The sequence below is a fragment of the Papaver somniferum genome, chromosome 3, assembly GCF_003573695.1.
Source record: "Papaver somniferum cultivar HN1 chromosome 3, ASM357369v1, whole genome shotgun sequence".
NCBI lineage: Eukaryota > Viridiplantae > Streptophyta > Magnoliopsida > Ranunculales > Papaveraceae > Papaver > Papaver somniferum.
In genome coordinates this window covers 69,494,042-69,517,009 of record NC_039360.1, presented here as the reverse complement: position 1 = coordinate 69,517,009, position 22,968 = coordinate 69,494,042, and the positions used below count along the sequence as shown (strand labels likewise).

The window sequence follows — 22,968 nt, the reverse complement described above, 5'->3', positions numbered from 1 at the left end:
GCAGTATTGGTCTTTCCTGATCCATATTTTATGTATTACTGTGAGGCTCCGTAACGTGTCTTATGTTGAGCACTAAACAACCAAGTTGATTATTGTTATGATTAGCTAGTTGTTGTTCCGTAAGGTACTTTATGTCGAGCATTTTGAACTAAATTAATCATCTTGTTTGGTTATTTAGTTGTTGCTCCGTAAGTTTTCTTATGTCGAGCATGACCAGTTAAATTGATTATTCTTTTGTGATTAGTTTGGTTGTGTATTCCGATTAGATTAATTATGGGTTCTCTTGTGATTAATCTAATTGAGTATTTTTGAGTCTCCATAAGTTCACTTATGTTGAGCATTACCGGTTAAATTAATCATGAATCCTCTTATGGTTAATTTAATTGAGTTTTTAAATTCAAATTCATACTTGATTTAATCATGAATCCTCTTATGTGATTTGTTATGTCCAAATAAATCCTTCTTTTCTTTCGAAATTAAGGTCGCTCGTGTTGTTCTTTCGGGAATGGCATTTTATGGGGGAGAGTTCTTTTTGAACTTGTGCTTAATTGCCAAATCTTTGTGGGGAGTGCGGCTGTGGAATATTATAGGGGTTATCTTGTATCTTTATAGACTCCTTGATGAATGCATTTAGCTTCGGCTTTATGATTGCATCTAAACAATATGATATATTTTTTGCTTTCTTTTGGTCAAGAAATGTCTCTTACGGAAATTTCATTAGGATCCCGTTCTTGTACCTTTGCCAATTTTATTGACAAAAAGGGGGAGAATTAATATGTAGTTCACACTACAAATACATATGGTTTTCGGATCACTATGTAAGGGGGAGTGGTTTCCATGTGAGATGGAGTATTGACTAAGGGGGAGTGATACATATCACCATAGTATTGTTGTTGAAGTTATCATACAATTGAACTTTGACGATATGTAATGATACTATGACATTGTATAACAATGATTGAGAACTATTGTTTTCTCGTTGTTATAGCTACGGATTTTCAACAACGATGATGCTGAACTTACAACCTTTGGGATCATTGGAGTACTTGGAAGTGACTAAGATTTCGAGTAATGTTGAAGATTAGGCATGTGGAATAGGAGCTACAAAGGTTAATTTATTTATTTTTTGTATTCCATATGTATTAATAGTTTTGCCACTAAAATTGACAAAGGGGGAGACTGTTAGAGCATTGCTCGGTCGAACTCGCATGCGTTGCTATCTCAAGCATGTTTTTCAATGTTAATGATCAAAACTATAAGTCTTGATTTCTGGCCTACATAGCTAAAGGTCTCGGACTAGGATAGAAAGTGTAGTTGAGCTCAAGAACTCCATGGCAATCATCATACAAGACGAAGGACTACTCAAGGAACTAGTGGATCTTCATCGACTAAAAGGTATGGGGAAACTTGAACTTATCTGTCACTTAAAAGTCTATCTACTCTATCTTCTACTCTTGAGAAAAACGTCGTTTTGATATATATACTTTCATTATACACATTTTCTATTTCGAGCCGAGTTTATCTCGCCTATCTATTTCTCGAAATATGTGTTGGTAAGCTTTCGCTTTAGCCGAATTCATCTTTACCTAGTGACGAAAGTCATGTTATGTTTTCATCACTTTGAAATTGCTCTGACGAAAAATGGTCTGTGAATAACAGCTATATCCGTCCTCTGAGAATGTTTCAATAATTGAAATGAGAGTTTAGATTACATAACCAGTGGTAGGATATAAGCATTGTTGTGGAAACACATATATGTATAAGTCCTTATTCCTTGAACCAAAGTTTGCGAACTTTGTTGATCAAGAGAAACGGAATGTGGCGTGAACCAAGTCCGCGAACTCAGTCTGCGAACTGGCGGAAGTTCTCAGCCCGAGAGTTTCTGCTGGAGTTTGTGAACTTCTTTCGTGAGCTTAAGTCCGCGAACCTAGTCCGCGAACTTGAGTTGGTTATATCTAAAACCGGTTGTTCTTCAACTCATGTTTAAATAAACTAAGGAATGCTTTTTCAAACTGTAGCTATAAAGTTCATGAACCAATTCGAGTGAATCAAACCGTTTTTGCTTCGATTGTGTCTCGTGTAGTTACATAAGATCTAAGCAATTGAACAACTCTCTAACTAGTTCATTTGATCATTTGAACTAGTTACGGTGAAGAAGAATATGGTTGATATGAAAGTGATCATATGGATAACCATTGGTTAACTATTGTTGAACCAACAAATGTTAAAGTTTGGGTACGGTTACATAAACCCAAAATTGGACATTTCATTTGTGTGTAACGAGTTAAGTTTTCGATCCAACAGTTGACAAATATTAGCTTGAATCTAATCAGATTTTTCATCTAATGGTGAATATTGAATGCTTTGTTACCAAGCTAACATTGATTGCAATCCCTGATTTGAAAGACTATATAAGGGAGAACTCTAGCAACTGGGAAACCTAATCCCCACACATTCTGTGTGATACTAGTTGTGCTAAGCTAGAGTCGATTCTCCTTTAACCTTTGGTTTTCTTCTTCTAAAACCAGGTTAACGACTTAAAGACTTCATTGGGATTGTGAAGCCAGACAGATACTATTTTTCTTGTAGTTGTGTTATCCGATCTTGTTGTTTCTATCGTACGAGTACAATTGTAATAATTGGCTTGAGATTGATATCTCCGATAGGCAAGATAGAAAAGAAATCACAAACACTTCGTCTCATCGTTTGTAATTCCACAATATCTTTTTTCGCTGCGTTGATTAAGATTATTGTGAGGTGATCAATAATACTAGGATGTTCTTCGGGAATATAAGTCCGGATTGGTTCCTGTTCACCTTGATTTATTAAAAGACAGAACAAAACTCGTAGTTATATTCGTGGGAGACGGATTTATCTATTACCGTAGACTTTTCTATGTGATACAGATTTCTTTATTAAAGTCTTCGACTTTGGGTTGTAGCAACTCTTAGTTGTGGGTGAGATCAGCTAAGGGAATCAAGTGCGTAGTATCCTGCTGGGATCAGAGACGTAGGGAGCACAACTGTACCTTGGATCAGTGTGAGATTGATTGGGGTTCAACTACAGTCCAGACCGAAGTTAATTTGGAGTAGGCTAGTTTCGTAGCGGCTTAATATAGTGTGTGTTCAATCTGGACTAGGTCCCGGGGTTTTTCTGCATTTGCGGTTTCCTCGTTAACAAAATTCTGGTGTCTGTGTTATTTCTATTCCGCATTATATTGTTTATCTTTATAATTGAAATAATACAGGTTGGGCGTTGAAGTTCAATCAATTAGAATATCCGACCTTTTGGTTGTTGATTTAAATTGATTGACACTTGGATATTGATCTTTGGTACCATCCAAGTAATCTCTCTTTGATAAAGACTCGCAGATTTCCATTTGCTTGAGTAAAGATCAAATCAAGAGATTGAGATATAAACTCTTTGATATACTTTTTATCTAGATTGAGTCTGACTGTCTAGTTGATTCTCTAGAAAGTATATTGGAGTTTCTCCATACATATTGTTAAGCGAAATATTGGGTGTGGTTGTTGTACCCCCGCTTTTTCACAATTTCACACCAACCACCACTGTAGCAGCTTTTGTGTGTTTCATGTAATGAAGCATCTCATGAGCTATTATAACATTGTTTTGAAATTTCTTCCAGGTACATAAGCTGACTGCCACGATGAGATTATCTTGTGTGATAGAGGTTTTAATCTTGAAGCCATAATCTTAGTGATGAGCTTATAAATTATGTTGCATAAGCTTATCGGTCTGAGATCTTCAGGTTTAGTAACCATTTCTTTTTGAGGAATTAGAATTTGAAAATTTTCATTTATCTGTGATGGAAAATGACATGAAATGAAGAAATCTTGAACTAACTGTGACATCCTTACTCACTGTTTCCCATGTCTGCTGAAAGAAGCTTGCTTGATATCCATCTGGTCCTGGAGAAGCCTATGAGTTGATGCTGAAAATTACTTTTTGAATCTCATCTGAAGAAGGTATTTGAGTAAGCTCTTGATTTTCCTTATCATTGATACAAGGATTAATTAGATCCATAATACTTGGGTCAATAATGTGATCAGAAGAAGAATACATATTCTTGAAATGTTCTGACAGAAGTACTCGAATTTCTTCATTGTTACTGATCCATTCATCCTTCTCATTTAAAATCGTATCAATATTATTTTTTCTTCTTCTAAAATTAATTTTAGAATGAAAATACTTGTTATTTCTAGGGATATTTTGACTTTGGATCACAACAAAGTGACTAGAGTTGCGTTTGGGTTGACCGTCTTGACCGTTAGAAACTTATGTTAAAATATGAAATGACCAACTAAACTATATTTTACATAGTATTTACTAACTTTACCACAGTCAAGTTTACCTTAAAAAAAAGAGTATCAGTAAAGTAACAGCAATATTGAGAAAGTTTTATGAAGAAAAAATTCTTTTAAAGGTTGAGAAAACTACGGTTTGAGAAACCAGAGAAGGATTAAATTGCGGCCATTAATTTTTAAAGATGAACTTAAGGGATTAATAAGGTCTGATAGTCCTCAATTGGTATTTCAATTTGTGTTCACGGTGGGATTAATTGAGGTTAACAAGGTTTCATTTAGTGGGAACTCACGGTTAAGAATGATAACATGATTCAGTTAGCTCTATTAAGATTCATACAAGGTTGGGTTTATAATAGCTATCTGGTGAAGAAGATGAATTTGAGGTATACTTTTTTTTTTTTGGCTCAATTTCTGTATTATTATTTTTGGGGAAAATTAATAATTGATTATGATGATGATTTGAAATCTAAAGATCGCCCTGTAATTTAGATGGATGGGGTTTAAATCATTAAGGTTTATGAAGCTGTAATTTACATTATGATGACCATGAAAGTAAGTATTAGAATTTTGAGAGAAAGTGACAGCATGACTCGATCCTTGTTTGCCTGTTCTGGCGATGAAATCCTTCAATTAAACTGCAATCCTAACTTCTCGGGGTGTTTCTCTAGCTCTTAGAAAGGTCGGATATCTTTTTTGCTTAAAAAAAAATAGATGTTTAATTTTTGGCAGTTAACGGCGTTAGCAAAATATATAGTTTTTTTTCTTAATTTTTCTAACGGTCAAGATGGTCAACCATGTGTTGGAAAATAGACACTAAAACAGGGTGAAGAAAATAATATTGTATTAGGGTTCAAGGCTCTTATAAAAGATTATTTTCGACAATTATTCGACCCTTTCCCAATTGAATTGGCGAGTACAAACTGGTCAATGAATATCGCCGTCAGGATACTTGAAGCCCCACAACAGATGTTGGATTCAAAGCTTGTACGACCTTGATCCAACCAAGAACACATTGGTTTTGTTACTGATGATGCTTGTAAGAAAGAAAACGGAGAGAGTTGAGAGATGTATTTTGAATGAAAACAAGTCTCATATTTAAAGAGGAAATCACACCCTTTGGAGATGACTCTTCATCTCTACAGGCATCTTTTCAGAGTGAACAGGCGTGTCTCTTTAGGGCTGTTCATGGTCGGTTTGGTTCGGTTTCTAGCCAAACCAAAACCGAAACCAATACTATTGGTTTCTAAAAGTCTAAACCAAACCAATCCATTAACCATTGGTTTGGTTTCCAAATGGTTCCAGTTGGTTTCGGTTTGTCCCAGTGGTTTTTGGTTAACCAATAATTATGTCAAACCAAAAAAAAAAAAAACATTACAGATAAAAAAATCGTAGTTGCCGATACTATTGGTTTACACAAATTTACAGACAAAAAAAATACAAAAAATATCAAGAATAGTTAAAGCTTGCTCTAATTCTAGAGATCAAAAGAAGATATATAATATATCTTAATTTAGTTATTGACAAATAAAAAAGAAGGAAGACGGGAAGAAAAAAGTCGAGTAGCAGCGGCTGTAGTTGGGGGTGGAAAAGGGAGGCGACTGAGATAAGGAGAAAGAGAAAGAGGGAGAGTATCATAATGAAATATTAGATTTAGGGTTTCTATTTATCCTCTAAATCAATGGGTAGAATCTACTACTTGTAAATTAACGGTAGAAACTAAGTTTAAAAATTAATCGGTTTTCTAATGGTTTTTGGTTCGGTTTTATAGGTCAAACCAAACCAAAACCAACACTATCGGTTTTCCACTTTCTACACCGTAACCAATCCATTAGTAAATGGTTCGGTTTGGTTTCTTCCTAATTGGTCTGGTTTGGTCCGGTTCCAACAAAAAACCGAAACCATATTCAGCCCTATGTCTCTTCCTTCAATGCGTCCATTGGTGAAACGAGATTTCTGTTCAGTTTTCTAACTGTCAACAAAAAGACCTAGAACAGAAAATTTCCTGCGACTAAATGCCTACAATTCAAGGGTTTGTTGAAAATATCCAACACTATGGTCCTGTGACCCAAACTCTAATTAAAATATTTTCGTGACCCAAACGCAACTCTGGTCACTTTGTTGTGACCCAAAGTCAAAATATCCCTTATTTCTATCTTTTTTCTTTATAATGTTTTCTCTTGCCTGCTGATATCTGTTCTTATATCATACCAAGAATTTAAAGTAGCTTCAATGAACTTAATCAAATCTGAATCTTGAGGAGATTGATCTTTAGCTTTTTATAGATGCTTCCGGGTCTTCAAGATTTGAGATTTTACATGACCAAACACATGATGATTCCCATCTGCTAAAGCATCTGCATTAACTTCGAGCTTCTCAACCACATTACAAGTAGAGTACTTCTTTGAATTCCAACTTTTTTTTAATAACTTCCTTGCAAGACTGATCTTTTAACCAAATTCGATAGAATCTTCTGGGTCTTAAGCTTGATTTTGACTGAGGCTGAGTATGCAAGAGAATTGGTGCATGATCTGATCCATGAGGAAGTAAGTTGTTGATGACTGAATCTTGATACTTTAAGAACCATGCATTGTTTGCCAGAGCTCTATCAATCCTTGTTTTAACATTTTTCTGCAACTTCCTTTGATTTGACCAAGTGAATGACGAGCCAGTAAAAGGGATATCTCTTAAAGCATGAAAATCAATAGTATCCAGAACAATCTTGAAAGATGGCGAGGGATGAGTACTAAAACTTTGCTTCTCTTAAGTATGAAGAGTAATATTTAAGTCTTCTAAAATCACCCAGGGCATGTTAATCCATTTACCAAGCTTGTTTAAGAACTTCCATTGTTCTTCCCTCTCTTTATTATGTGTTGACCCATACATACATGACAAGAACCATGAAGAATCATGCAAATCATAGTTAACTATTAGATGCATCATATTACTAGTAGTATGAATGAGTTTGATTCCTAATCCATCTTTCCACATTGGAGCTAAACCTCCAGCCTTACCTATAGTGTCCTGACACTTAAAATTTGGATATCCCATATGACCAATATATTTTTACTAACTTTACTATATCTGGGTTATAATTATTTATGCAATCACTCACATGTTGTCTTGTTCTTTTATTTCCTATGCCTTGAACATTCCATTCAAGAACTTTCATTTTGTTATGTAAGAGAAAATGCTTAAAACAAGAAAAGTACTGATGCAAATAACTTAAGTGAAACTAGGAACTATAAACAAAAGGACTGTTTTGAGCTAAAATTGAAAGATTATGAGACTGAAAAGAAATTTTATTTTTTTAAATAAGTACCTGGTCATTCTGCCGTCCCTGGTTCCTTAAGTGTTGAGGAATAAGGTTATCCCAATCTCCATCGGCTTGCATCATGTTATGGATGTCATTTTGCTCAAAATATTGGGGATGATAATAACTTTTTTGAATATATTGATCTTGTTGTTGTTGCGTTGCTTCTTGATTCATGTTCTTCTCAGCAAAACTAGAATTATAAGATCTTTCATACTCTCTTGTTATTTTGTTTCCTCTGGCAGTTGAGAAATCAGGAGCATTAGAAGAACCTTTAGAATATAAAGCAGAGACATGATGGCCATCTTTAGGAATGACAAGAGCTCTTTTTAAGTTGTTCTTTCTTCTATTATTCTTCTTAGGAGATATATAGATCACTTCACCCGCTGCAAATTGTGGATTATTCTCTCTGGGATCAATCACTTCTCCAAAATATTCTCTTTGCAAATTGGATATCATATATTCCCCCGGTCCACCAAAGTTGACATATTTCCGGTTTGCATAATTCTCAATGCAAGGAGGAGAGAAAGATGTTTTTAGGTATTTTTTTCTTCTAGTTACATATTTATGATAACAAATACTAGTAAAATTTAAAAATGAATATGTTTTAAACTATGCCACAGATATAAATGCTATACAATCAAAAAGCGTTTACAAACACCAATTAGACGAATATAAACATGACAATCAAACTATACATATTTCTTATACTAAGATTTAATAATAATAATCAATTCAAGGGTAATTTTAGAAATATGGTATTGTTTATTGATAAGGGTCAGCTTTGGATGGATAAAAACATAAAATGAAAAGGTCACCTTTAGTGGGACGGAAGGAAGAATCAGTTTCAACTTAATTAAATCAAAATGTCAAAAGTTAGTTTGGTAATTAGATTTCAGAATAATTTTTAAAAGTAAAAAATTATCTTTTCTAGCGGATGCCTGTAATGAGTACGTTCGCATGGCGAAATCAACTGCATTCGAGAATCTCAATTGTATTGTGAAACTATAGTCGACCATTTTGGTCCATGTTTTTTGACGAAAAACCAAAGCAAGATGATGCCGAACCACTACTCGAGAAAAATGTGAAGATTGTATTTCTAGAAACGCTGGGTAGCCTTGACTATATAGATTGGGTGTGACATGGACATCATTATGCTTGGAAAGGTCAATATACTGGTCACTACACAAACACGACTGTTATTATGAGAGCTTCAACTTCTTATGATTGTAGGATATGGCATACCTTTTTTGGAATTCCAAATTCAAATAACGATATCAATTTTTTTACATAATTGCATTTGTTCGAAGAATTGAAATATAAAACCGTTTTAGCTGCAAATTTCATCCTCAACGGCACCAACTATAAATGAGTATTTTCTGATAAAGGAATTTATCCAGCATGGTCAACTTTAGTTTAAGATTACACTAGATACCAAAGGAGAATAGTGATAGAAGGTACTTTAACAAGAAGCATATTGGGTGTAGGAAAGATGTTGAACGAGCATTTGGAATTTTAAAGAGGAAGTTCACCATGATTTGTGGACCATATCGTTCATTATACCATTAGAAATTATTAGGGTTATGCTCACATGCATTATTTTGCATAATATGGTAATCGAGGAAATCCGATGTAATACCATTAGAAGAGTTATCAAGATGCATATTTGAGGCGTGATGTTGAAGCCTTACATGGAATAAACACTAGAATATATACTGACAAATGACAAAATTCAAAAAATAAATTTATATTTAAGGATAAGAGATAATCTCACTGCATACAACTGGACTGAATTCGAAAAAACAAACTAACCCATATAAGGTTTGGCTTTTATAACTTTAGTTGTGATTTCACCTAACACAAGTCCATTCAATAGGCATCTCCCAAGTATTCTCACCCTATCTATTTCTCTATATCACTAGATAATACAAAAAATAAAAAATAAAAATGAAGTTTAGTGATAAAACAGAAAAAAAGAAAAACATGATGACAATAGAAAAAAAATAGAAGAAGAAATGAAAGAAATGGAAGAAAAGAAATGTATGTCATATGAAGCATACAATTAACTGCATGGATTAACTCAAGAATTTCAGACACCATTTGATACACCAACAGTGCTTGTAGTAGGTCATCAAATTCTCTTGATTACAAGTTTCATACTTGTCATAATTTAGACCCTCTTGATTTAGATACGGCTAGGCCAAAACTACGATGCGGTTGGGCCACATACTTCCATCTTATTATATTAACACGTATTGGTAACTGTTGGTTTTTCTTTCTTTTTTTCCCAGAGATTTGGAGGGGGCGACTTTTTAGGAAAAACTAACTTTATGTTTTAAGTTAGAAAAAGTAACATTTTCTTTTAGTTTAAAACTAATTAATAACACATGTTGATAGATAAAGAAGGGTAGTATGTGGCCCGACCACATTGTAGCCATATCTTGGATATTGATTTGTGAGATTGTCCAAGAACTATTCTATACAATCAGGTTCACAAACTTCTTAGTCTTGCTATATTGATTGTGGAAGAGATGATAAAAAACTTTATATAATATTCTTCAAGGATCTTTAAATTACATGTACTTGCCATTTAGGTTGCCAAACAAAAAAGTTGGTGGTGTACTTGGTATCCTCACCTTTTCAATTCCTATTTAAGAATTTCATCCAACTCGGTTCACAAATAAAAAGAGTAACTAACCAACAACAAACATACATTTCAACAAGTAACTAAAAGTATTAACATATCCATGCTGATCAATTTTCTCTTGACCAACTTGTAAGGGATTCAGAGTCCAGCGGACCACCAGCGGCTTCTTCCTTGGACTTGTTCAAGGTCGTTAAATGCTCCTCTTCTTTTTTAGATTTTTTTCAAAACCAAAATCATTAAGAAGGGGATGTTGAGCTTGTTTAAAAATGTCATGTGAATAGACAAGTTTAGTGGAGCTGGACTCAGTGTCAACCATTTTGAAGAACTGTAGTATTACAAAAATTATAAAAAAAATACGAACTACAAACTTTGTACGGGCATCATGAAGTAATATAACTCATAATCAACACATGAGCAACTACTCTCTTTCAAATATATGATGGAAGTTTTGTACTTAACATCTATCAGACTGCTACTGAATATCTCGGGTGAACAATATTTAGTATTGTAAAATTGTCACATCACTTATTTTTTATGTTTTATACTCGACAACATCAACTATCTTAATCCATTACCTAATAACATTAGTAATATTTTTTCTCGAAATATGTAATTAGTTCGACGAAACTTAGGACTAGCTTTAAGTCATACGAATCAGTCCTTATAGTTGTAAAATCAACCTGATAGACTCATTACAACATGACACACAGTATTGACCAGCACATTAAGACTTCAAACAAATTAGGATATATCCAAGAATATAGAATACATCGTTGCTTCATGCAAACTTGAAACCTCAGCACTAACATCAGCATGATAGACTCATTACAAAATGATGCACAATATTGACCAACACACTAAGACTTCAAACAAATTAGGGTACATCCAAGAATATAGAGTCCATCGTTAGTTCATGTAAACTTGAAACCTCAGCACTAACAATAGTTATAATCAACAGAGCTCATTCTATACTAACATCTAAGACTTGGACATATTAGAGATGTAAAATGAATATCCAAGCTTAATTGCAAAATTTATAGATTAACAACACTACTAGAGGGTCGTCTAACATATTGAAAAGAGATTACACATGATTCTCGTAACCAAATGCTCATATAACAATACGTTAATGATTTATACACAAACCAACTCCTGTACAAGCTTTAAAATATCTAAACACTTAATAAATTTCTCGATCCAAAAACCACTATTCAAACACATTAAGTAACCACTGTAATCCGAACTGCTCATATAACAATATGTTAATGATTTATACACAAACCAACTCATGTACAAGCCTTAGAATATCTAAAGCACTCAATAAATTACTCGATCCAAAAACCACTACTCAAACACATTAAGTAACTACTGTAATCCGAACTGCAAACACCAATTTCTATTACACATAACACATCTTAGATTCCTTCTTGCACTTAGATTCCATAACAACACATCATCAGCCACAATTTCTTTGCACTAGAAAACACTCAATAAACTACTTTATCCAAAAAAACACTACTCAAACACGTTAAGTAATTATTGTAATATTATACTGCAAACACCAATTTTCTATGATATATAACAACAAATCGTAGATTCCTTCTTGCACTTAGATTTCATAACAACACATCATCAGGTCCACAATTTCTTTGCACTAAAAACACTCAATAAATTACTCCAAACCACTACTCAAACACATTAAGTAACTACTGCAATCAAATACTTCAAATACCAATTTTCTGTTGACTTAATATGATTCTAATTTTGTTATCATGTTTTTGGACAACTAAAAGTTTACCTTTCAGAGTCCAATGTGCTCTCTTCGAGGCATCATCTCGTGCTTCTGCTTTCCAAAACTTGAACAAATAGAGATTAATTAGGCCCCATTATTATTTTCACATGAACTCTTTTGTATTTCTTCCAGATAATATTAACTTCATCTTTCAAATCATCATAGGCCATTTCTTCAGAGGAAAAAAGTTTTCCTAACAAACTTATAGAGCATTCATTTGATGCTTCATCTACCACTTCAGCTGTGGTTGTACTTATACGAATAGCTCTAGAAGATTTCAAACAATTGATAGCAGATTGTATCGTTGAGCTAAGAGCAACCATATTTTTCTTTTGACTTTGGACTGTAAATAACAATAAAAACTTGAGATAACAATGAAAAGTTTTCATTGAGTAAAAGAGATTAGGTTTATTGTGGAGATGAGGATACCAGATGGATTATAAAGAGAAAACGAATATTGAGAATTGTTATGTAACCTAGATACTGACATAAATGAGGATTTTTCTCAAATTTTGGATGCTATTTTTGAAATTCAAAACGGGGAACAATCACTAAGGTTACAGTTGTAATTACAAATGTAACAGTTGGATATGTTTTTGAAAATTTGGAAACATCTAAAACTGGACGCCATGGTTCCGCTTCTAAGGTGACGAACAACTGTAAATCCCAAGTCTAATGAAGAAGGATTGAACAAAGGACTGAATAATACAGATCTTCAGCCGATTTGAAGAGATCTTCAATGGAGGAGGAAGTAGACAACCTTGATAATTTTGACACTAACTGTTTTGCTAAGCACGACCGCCACCAGACTCAATAACATAATAATATTGATAAATTCACCACTACTGGATATCTCACACTGTGAAGCAACTAGGAAAACTGTAAAAGATAATTAATGAAATATGGTAGAAAAAAATAACCTCAGAAACTATTAAATCTTCAAGGATGATCCATGGATAATCTTACATGGAAATTATCTTACAAGATTTACACTAATTTTTTTTCAGAGTCCAAATGACAATAAATTTGAAGCCAAAATTTTGGTGATACAATTTGTCTTATGAAAAACTTCAATCCTATAAAAAAAATAATCACAATCCGAGACATATCACCATCTACCACTTTCAAAACCAACCGTTGATAATTAACGGTCTAAATTAGACGGTGAGGCTCGGTATCTGTCGTCCGTTTACAAACACCTTCTTTTTCAAACCTTGCTTGGTCAAACAAAGCAAGTTCAAGTGTTCAACTACTCTGACTACATACCCGATCATAGGTGAGATTTCGTAAGGAAAATAACAGCGGTGCTAGACACACCGTGATTTCATCACCGTGAAATCACCGCAAGAGAGAAGCCCCTGGGAACCACATGAGACAATAGGGGGTGGGCTTTTAATTTTTTGTGGGTCCCTCATTCTTTTTGTGTCTGGCGGTGATATCACCGTGAAAAATCACGGTGTGTTCATACTTTCCAGGCAAATAATGTACACGTGTACAAAGTACAACTCAACTGGTAAAAAGGTGTACCATCGGTAGGGCTGCACATGGTTCGGTTTTTATCGGTTTTTGGCAAAACCTAAACCGAAACCAAAGTACTCGGTTTTCCAATAATGAAAACCAATAAAACCATATAGCCTAGTCGGTTTCATTGGTTTCAGTTTCTACTCGGTTTTGTTAAAAACCAGACGGTTTTTGGTTAACCGAATGATTTATAAACAATAATGTGTCAGTGCTTTATAGTTTACACAAACAGTACACCTAATACTACAAGCGGCAGAAAAGTTTGCTGACAACATATCAGAGACATAAATGACGAGCAACTAAAATGACAGCAAAAGACTTTAACTCGAATAATCCTCCTAAGAGTCCTAACCATTCATTAACTACAATTCATCAGTGTGAAAAGATTCATTCTGCTATGAGAATAATAGAGGTTCGCAGTATCGAGCTAAGAAAACCCCCAAACATCTTTTAACTACATACTAATTAAAACAAAACTAGTTCAAAAGAGAATTAAAGACGACAAAAATATAAGAGCTTAATGCTCCCCTCTAACATCCACGGCTAATATTAGTTCAATCTTATAGCCAGTAACAATCGGTTAACCATATAGTTTTCGGTTCGGTTTTTTTAAGAAACCTAAACCGAAACCAATAGTATCGGTTTTTTGAGACTGACAACCACAAATGAACCATTGGATATGGTTTCGGTTCTGTTCGGTTTAAATTGTTCGGCTTCAGTTTTGGTTTTCGGTTCTGGTTCGGTTTTGTGCAACGCTAACCATCGGGGTCACACTGGTCATATCCAGCAGGAACAAGCGCTCCCCTTTCTCCCCCATCATTCAATAGGCATCTCCCAAGTCTTTCTCACCCTATCTATGTCTCTATCTCACTAGACAACATACACAAAAATAAGAGCGAAAAATGGAGAGTGGTGATAAACCAGGAGAAAAACCCATGATGACGAGAGAAGAAAAACAAGTAGTAGAAGAAGAAATGGAAGAAAAGAAATGTATGGTGTATGAAGCATACAATGAACTACATGGATTAGCTCAAGAATTTCAGACACCATTTGATGCACCAGCAGTACTTGTAGTAGGTCATCAAACAGATGGAAAGAGTGCTTTAGTTGAAGCATTAATGGGCTTTCAATTTAATCATGTTGGTGGTGGTACTAAAACTAGAAGACCTATTACTCTTCATATGAAATATAATCCTGATTGTGATCTTCCGCTTTGTCATCTCGTTTCATCTGATGATACTAACAATCTTGCTATTGTTGAACCAACAATTGCAACAGCTTCTGAACAGAAATCTCTTCAACAAATCCAAGTAAGTAATCAGAATTCTGCTCATTTCAAGGGTTTTGATTCGTTCTATAATCGTGCTGTAGTTCCTTATTAAAGCAGTAATAATGATACTAACAAGATGATCTTTGTTTTCGGGAATGAAAATTTAATACACTTGATTTCAGTTTTAGTGCACATGCGAACCCTAATTTCTCCGTGTGTTTGACTTACCAAGCGGTTCCGGTTGGTTGGTTTAGTCAGTTGTTTGTAGAAGCTCTTCAAATGTGGAAGTCTAGTGAACAATAGACTCGGTGACGGCTGATATTGTTGTTGTTATTGTTTATATGGATGATTTATGGTTAATCAAACCCTGACTATAACATTTTAACTCATCGTGGTCGGTTTCATTTATGTTCATTGAAATGATGTTTTTCCAATTTTTGGTAGTGTGTACAGAACATAATAGGCAAAGCTTGCATTTTTGATTGACTGAAGAAAGAATATATACTTGGGAAACTTGTATGACAAATGTTAACTACGTTACATGATAATCGGGGAACGTCTATGTTTGTTTTAGGTGGTTAACTCAGACTAAGTTTTGTTGCTATTAAGGTTGATACACAGGCTCTGGGGTCCTGAGGTATAGGAGCGAATACTTAGGCTCTGAAGGTTGATAGATACTACTTAGATTCGCTGATATTGTTTAGGTTCCAAAAGATAAAGCTGCACAATTAGGAAACCTGCTGCTGTCTAATTTTAATTCCATTGGTTCACCTATTCGTGCAGCTAAGTAAGGCAGTCCTTTTTTGATTGAAAGATTAATACACTTTCTGATTTTATTCTCTGAATTTCTATATTGTGCAGGCTTACATTGAAGCTGAAAACAAGAGGTTGGAGCATGAACCATGTCAGTTCTCTGCGAAGGAAATCATTATAACCGTTGAATATAAATACTGTCCAAACCTAACTATAATTGATACCCCAGGACTTGTAGCTCCGGCTCCTGGTCGCAAAAATCGGGCTTTACAGGTGTGTTCTGTGAATCCAATTTTGTATAGTGAAGATTTTTAAGTTTTTAACTTTAACCTTAATTTTGTCTAATGATGATGGTTGCACTTTGCAGGGGCAAGCTCGCCTGGTGGAGTCCCTTGTTAGAGCTAAGATGCAGCACAAAGAGTTCATAATACTTTGCCTTGAAGATTGCAGTGATTGGAGCAATGCTACTACACGAAGAGTGGTGATGCAAGTATGCATGTTCTTCCTTGTTAGACTTTAGATATTGTCAAGATATTATTAGGTCACATTGGTGCTTTTTCATACAGGTGAGCTTTTGATGTTTGATCTATTACGCAATCCAAGATTGATTGTAACTCTTTCGCATTTTCGGCATGCAGATTGATCCCGAGCTCTCAAGAACTGTAATTGTCTCAACCAAGCTAGACACAAAAATTCCACAGTTTGCATGTTCTTCGGATGTAGAGGTTTTCCTTAGCCCCCCTGCTTGTACTCTTGATGGCTGCATATTAGGTGATTCTCCCTTCTTTACGTCTGTACCTTCTGGAAGAGTCGGCACTGGACGGGAATCTGTCTACAGGTCAAATGATGAGTTTAAACAGGTTATTTCTGTGCAATTTATTATTCCAGTTGTAGGTCCATCAGTTCTAAAATGAAGTATATCTTTCATATATAGTTGGCATTTTTGTCTGTTTGCTTCTTCAAAAACAGTTTTTAGCTAATCATATTTGTGGCTGAGAGATTACTTTTATTAGGTCATTTTTACTCTAAAGCTATGTCTTATTTCGATCTTTCGGTCTTCTAAATTCCTCACTGGTATCACAACGTTACTACATAGGCTTTTCTCAAGAGCACAACACTGATCCTCATTCATGGTCTAGCTAACATTATCCTATGGAGGACCTATGTCCATTTATAAGCTCATAAATTGTTTAAGAAATCTCTTGTATGCCCATCAAAGTCCAAAGTGTTGGAAGTTCACATATACCCCAGACAACTATGCCGAGTCAGGTCTATCTTACTGAGTTGCTAGATTACTTAAACTGCTCAAGCTCATGAGTTTCTCACGAGTCAAATTATTTATAGGCAAGTTCAATAATTTGTTTGGCCTCTTTAACGAAGCGAGGCGGTGTAGGCTAGTTGCATGGTATAGGTATAGCCTGAAGTTGCAAATAAAAGAAATGTAGATTTAATTGCATCAATTCTGAAAAGCTTAGTGATTTCCTCCCTTAACAAGTTATTGACTAATGTAAGCACTAGAGGTGGTAGGTTTTATATCCTAATAAAACATTTTCATGATAAAATTATCAAAATCCTCTTGGCTGCTTTAAATTGTACTGAACTTCAGGTCAGCTGAAAATATATGTACTGCTGTGGAAGGTGTGGCCCATGTGAAGTATCTATAATGCACTTGCTTATCGCCATCTGTATTTTAGCCTGGACATCATGATTACTTCCTGCAGTACGCATTAAATTATTCTTGATGGGGTTAACCTATTCCGTTTAACTAATTCTTTTCACATCCTCCTGAAAGTTACTGATTCATCATTTTCTTCCCTCAATGCAGGCTGTTTCTTTGAGGGAGATGGAAGATATTGCATCCTTAGAGGAAAAATTAGGCCGGCCTCTGTCTAAGGAAGAACGAGGTAGAATAGGAGTAAGCAGCCTTCGGTTGTTTCTGGAAGAATTGCTGAAGAGAAGGTACACAAAAATATCTTTGGTATCCCCATTGTTGAATTTCACGAAGCTGACGTGGTGATGCCTTGTTGTGTGGTACTTGCAATGTCACAAGGTACATGGACAGTGTCCCATTGATCATTCCGCTTCTCGAGAAAGAACACAGAACCACCACTAGAAATCTGAATGAAATCACCCAAGAGCTCAGGTTTGTCTTTCACTTTCTTAAACTACAGACTTGCATAATGAGAGCAAGATTGACTTGGAATTGAAAGCATAAAATTATCTATGGGAAAAGAGAGAGTTTAGACTACTAGTATCTGACTGTGTTATGAAATGCAGCAACTTGGACGAATTAAAGTTAAAGGAGAAAGGACGTCTATTCCACGATTCATTTTTGACCAAGGTTCTCACTCACTTCTCATTTCCCTAGAAGAGCTTTTTCTAATTTTGAGTTATACTAGCCCGTTATATTGGAGTTTAGTCAGGATTCTTTTGTTTACTTACTATTGATATACATATCCACCCTCTTCAGTTGTCGCTGCTCTTGAAAGGAACTGTGGTCGCACCGCCTGATAAATTCGGTATACTTGCTTTTTTGAAATCGGGATTGCTGTTGTTAAGGATGCCAGAGAGTTGGAGACAATTGTTGGAAATCTTATAGCTGCATCAAACTACGTTTGTTCAATTAGTTGACTAACTACAGACTAAACCACATTTCCACATTTGGTCACAGGGGAGACGCTCCAAGATGAGAGGGTCAATGGAGGAGCATTCACGGGTACTGACGGTCTTCAGTTCCCATTCAAGCTAATACCTGTAAGCTTCAAAGAATATTAATATTGATTATATTTTCCCTATAATTTACATTTTTATGCAAGCGTATCAGTCTTTCATCATAGTTTGCATAGGAATCTGGGTAGTTTTTTGTCTTCAATTATTTTTATTATTATAGGAAAATATTACTAGTTATGCTGATCTCACCCCTGACCTTCCATCATAATATTCCTAAAAACATTAGGAGGATTCTCTAGTCACGTATTCTGATAATCTTGGTCATGTTTAGCAAAGAGTGTTAGCCACGACATTTTCCATTTTCCTCGACTGCAATTATATTACTCAAAGCCTTAATATTTCTGTTTTAAATTTTACGATTACAAAATGTTTTCATCAGTTACTTTCAAAGTAACTTGTTTACAGTTACTATTTGTTGGTAGGACTGCAGGAAATGCTATCAAAATATACTACCTGTAAGCCTCATTGTTTATCTCTAACGCTTCCTGAATACAAAATGTATTAATCAATTATTTTCCAAGTTTATTACCTTGTGCTGAATGGTAACCTGTAATTAGTTACTAGAGCCTCTTGTATTCAGAATACAGGAGTGGTGCTATAAAATAAGCTCCGATCCTTAAAACCTTGTTGTGCCTCTAATTAACCTTCTGATGAATGCAGATTTTTTTTCACTCACTGTTCAAGTTTACTAGTTCGTGCATACTTTTAATTAATAAGTAGTTACATTTTTTTTTTTGTTTTTGTATGTGTGTGTTCAGAATGCTGGGATGCGCCTTTATGGTGGTGCACAATATCACCGTGCAATGGCTGAATTCCGTTTTGTGGTGGGGGCAACCAAGTGCCCTCAAATTACACGGGAAGAGATTGTAAATGCATGTGGAGTCGAAGATATTCATGATGGAACAAACTATTCCAGGTCTCCTATGTTTGTCTCATTTCATAATAATAGTTAACTTAATTTATATTTCAATTATTTATTTTCTACTTTATTTTTGTAGAACTGCTTGTGTGATTGCTGTTGCAAAGGCCCGTGATACATTTGAACCTTTTCTTCATCAGGTGAAAGGTTCATCCTTCTCTGTTCACACACTCGATGTAAATCACTATTAACTAACTAAGAACATGAAGTTTCTTAGGAGACATGTCAATTTTTTTTAAAGCGTATTAGACTTGTACAAAATAATTATTGCAAATAAAAATCACATATAAATGTTGGGCTTCCCAGCATGTTTTAAACTTTGATCCCATAGCTCAACTACTTGACCATCCATATCATTCATTCCATATTTTTTCCATTCTCATCAGCTTTGCCATGAAAAAAAATGATCTGGTGTAGAAGTCGGCATACAAATTGTTTGTATCTCGTGGAGAGACTAACTCCCTCTTTTCCTGGAACAGCTGGGCTTTAGACTCTTACACATTCTAAAGAGACTGCTTCCAATATCTGTGTATCTTCTTCAGGTATCTGTTGTCTTCTTTTGTTGTTGTTATTTTTGTGATTTTAGCTTTCAGATGTCTGAGGTTATCCATTGTTTTGGACAGAAAGAGGGTGACTACTTGAGTGCCCATGAAGTTTTTCTGAGGCGTGTTGCATCTGCCTTCAATAATTTTGCAGAAACCACTGAACGAGCATGCCTTGAAAAGTACCTTCTACCTCTCTTTCAATATCCCTATACTTGATTTTATTTTTCCAGATTCTGTTTTGGCTGCATTTGTGCAAGTTAATGGTGTAATCAGATCATGACTCAATTAAATCTCCACTTCCTCTGCTAGCTGTAAAGATTGAAATCTCGAACTATAAATGTGAAGCTATTCGATTGATATTCATCACAGCGCCACATGCTTTTCATGAACTTATTCATTGCATCTAATTTTATTCTTATTCTAGGCTGTGCTTGATATTCAGTGAATTACTGTAGCTTCAACTGGTAATAAGCAATTACTCAATACTTATAATGGTGGTCAACAGTGGATTTTAGTTGAAGTTTGCATTGAGCTCTCAAAAACAAGAGACGGAAGCCGTGAGAATCTGCAGATTCCTTGATAGTATCTAAACTAAACATCACAATTCCTCAAAATAGATATTCTGGGATGCCAAACACAATCCCAGACGTGTAGTGTAGGAGTAGGGTCTGAACACATATCAATATTTCAGCTTAATACGATAGTTTTTTAACTATTTATTGTTTAGCCGTCTGAATTCGTTTTGAGTATTTTGCGCTTACCCTTCCCTTCTTTAAACTCTATTCCAGGTGTATGGAGGATTTGGTGAGCACCACACGTTATGTCACCTGGTCGATCCATAATAAGGTGAACACAGTTAGATTTGCAGGCAGCACATAGTCTTCCTTTATGTAAGTTTTTTGGCTGATTATACTTGCTTCTTTTCTATCAAATTATCAGAATAGGGCAGGACTTCGTCATTTCTTAGACTCATTTGCTGGCTCTGAGAATACTGTTGCATCCACTACTGCCGTTTCTCAAGATTCATTTGGGCCAGTTATGAATGAGAAGAATGATTTGAAACCAAGAACAGATGTGAAACTTAGCCAGTTAGCTTCTTCAGGCATGGACTCGGGCGCACATGGTATTCAAACAACAGAGGCAAAGCTTGTTGATCTGTTAGATACGACACTTTGGAACCGAAGGCTTGCTCCTTCATCTGAAAGAATTGTGTATGCTTTGGTGCAACACATATTCCATGGCATAAGAGAACATTTCTTGGCATCTGCAGAGCTGAAGGTTGGCACTGTCCTGTTTCTATATTTGTAATTCCAATGAATTTAATGGCCGTATAGGCTTGAGCAACATGTGCATGTTACTGTCATTTATATCTTCCTTTTGACCACCTTTTAATCCGATAGACCTCGCCATCTGATTGGTCAGTTAGACAGTCCAATAGATGTGGCCATGTTAGAACGTGGGTGCACCAAGTCGGTTTCTCCAGTGGGGGCATAGAACTCTTGTGTCACCAATTAAGTTGTATCCAGCCGATTCGGAAATGGACACTGGCATGATTACCTGAATCAATTTTAGATTGATGGTGACTCACTCAGATATCACTTCAACAAAGACAAACCATTACTTCCATTTAGTTTGAATGCGACATGCTTATTTCTAAAGTGAACTCTGCTGCTCTTTAGGATAAATACTAATTATCTATTTTTTTCCTTCATTTGTGTTGCCGCAGTTCAACTGTTTCCTTCTAATGCCGGTGGTCGACAAACTGCCAGCCCTCCTTCGGGAAGACCTGGAGCATGCATTTGAGAATGAGTTGGAATGTGTCTTTAACGTCACACACTTACGCCACTCACTGGGGCAGCAGAAGCGGGAGATGGAGATTGAGCTTAAAAGGGTACATACTTTTATCATCTTTCTTTACTTTCTCTGGCAAAACTTCTCAACGTCTGTCTGATTAGCCTACTCCATATGTTGTTTTGCAGATACAGAAGCTCAAAGAGAAATTCAAACGAATACACGAGCAACTCAGTTCTATTAGGCCGGAATAAACCTTCCTTTTCTGGATTCTTCTTTCTATCCCATGTTTATATGAGAATGTGAATGGCGTTTTGGTCCACTCAATTGGAGCACTATCAGTAGCCTCTCATGGAACGCTACTTGTTTTACGAGATGTGACTGGATTTTCCTCTTAAAGAGGCAAACACTTGTATAAAAGCAAATGAGACATTTTACGCCTAGTTAATAGCAGCCTTTTTCGATTTAATAGCAGCTTTTTTCGATTTGGTCATGATGGGAGAGAAACTGATATAACATTGAAGTTAATTAAGACCAACATCTCATGGATTATTACACGAAACTACAAATTTCCTGAAAACTGATATATGTATAGCAAGACATGTTGTGGTGGATATGTATGGTTCCATAAATTTCCAAAGCTAACTCAGAATTCAGTCAAAGATAATGGTGATATAAGATGCTGCTCAGAGCATGTCGGGCAAAGTTGTGTGACTAAACATATCACTAAAAGCAAACTTTAGTCTCGCAGAATCAATAGAGCAGAAAAAAGCCAATCTTCCCTTTAAGAAAACTCCCTCACTTGTGTGGGGTTGTGTTCTTCTAAAGTCCTAATTCAATGAAGAGTAATTGTTAAATCGGGTCGTTACTCTTTCAAGTATTGTTAGTTCTTCCATTGCCAGAAACACCACCAAGATCGATCCATTGGATTTATAGAGTTTTCATAATTCACCTAATGTTCTATGCTTAAATCTCAGTTTCTATCACCCACAACTCAGTACTCAATGGAGGAAGCTCCACCGTCACCACCAACCAATGCATGGATTCAAAAATCAACCAACCAAGATAAAAGCACCAATACAAATCTCAGTTTTATTCTCAGTTTCACTTATAAGAGCAGTTTTATTCTTTTTAAAGTATTCAAGTTACTAAGAGGAGATCAGAATCGACTTTTTCTTTTTCAAAAAGGAGTTCATTCATCTCTGATGAGTGAGCCTCAATTAGATATTTATCTCGTATCACATCTTCCTTGACAGTATTTTCAAGACTACTAACCTTTTCTTTGTACATGTTAGTTTCGTGAATGAGTCTTTTGATATCATCAGTGAAAGAATTGATCATGTCAAAGAGATCACGCTCTTTATC

General features: G+C 35.3%; 1 protein-coding gene across 1 annotated transcript; it reads left to right on the top strand.

Annotated features, from left to right (window-relative positions):
* The first annotated feature begins 14,437 nt into the window (after positions 1-14,437).
* LOC113356429 (dynamin-like protein ARC5) lies at positions 14,438-22,072 on the top strand. Its single transcript, XM_026599557.1, has 17 exons — positions 14,438-14,905; positions 15,727-15,891; positions 15,986-16,108; positions 16,257-16,478; positions 17,444-17,577; positions 17,669-17,761; positions 17,896-17,959; positions 18,089-18,137; positions 18,290-18,372; positions 19,107-19,264; positions 19,347-19,407; positions 19,747-19,809; positions 19,891-19,991; positions 20,601-20,658; positions 20,752-21,090; positions 21,539-21,703; positions 21,792-22,072. The coding sequence occupies exons 1-17, from the start codon at positions 14,498-14,500 to the stop codon at positions 21,855-21,857; spliced, it is 2,352 nt and encodes a 783-aa protein (XP_026455342.1). The 5' UTR covers positions 14,438-14,497; the 3' UTR covers positions 21,858-22,072.
* Positions 22,073-22,968: the final 896 nt, after the last annotated feature.

Coding starts and splice junctions, on each gene's coding strand:
- LOC113356429 (XM_026599557.1), top strand. CDS start 14,498: ATGGAGAGTGGTGATAAACCAGGAGAAAAACCCATGATGACGAGAGAA. Junction 15,892..15,985: donor GCAAAAATCGGGCTTTACAG/GTGTGTTCTGTG, acceptor TGCACTTTGCAG/GGGCAAGCTCGCCTGGTGGA. Junction 19,810..19,890: donor TATCTGTGTATCTTCTTCAG/GTATCTGTTGTC, acceptor TGTTTTGGACAG/AAAGAGGGTGACTACTTGAG.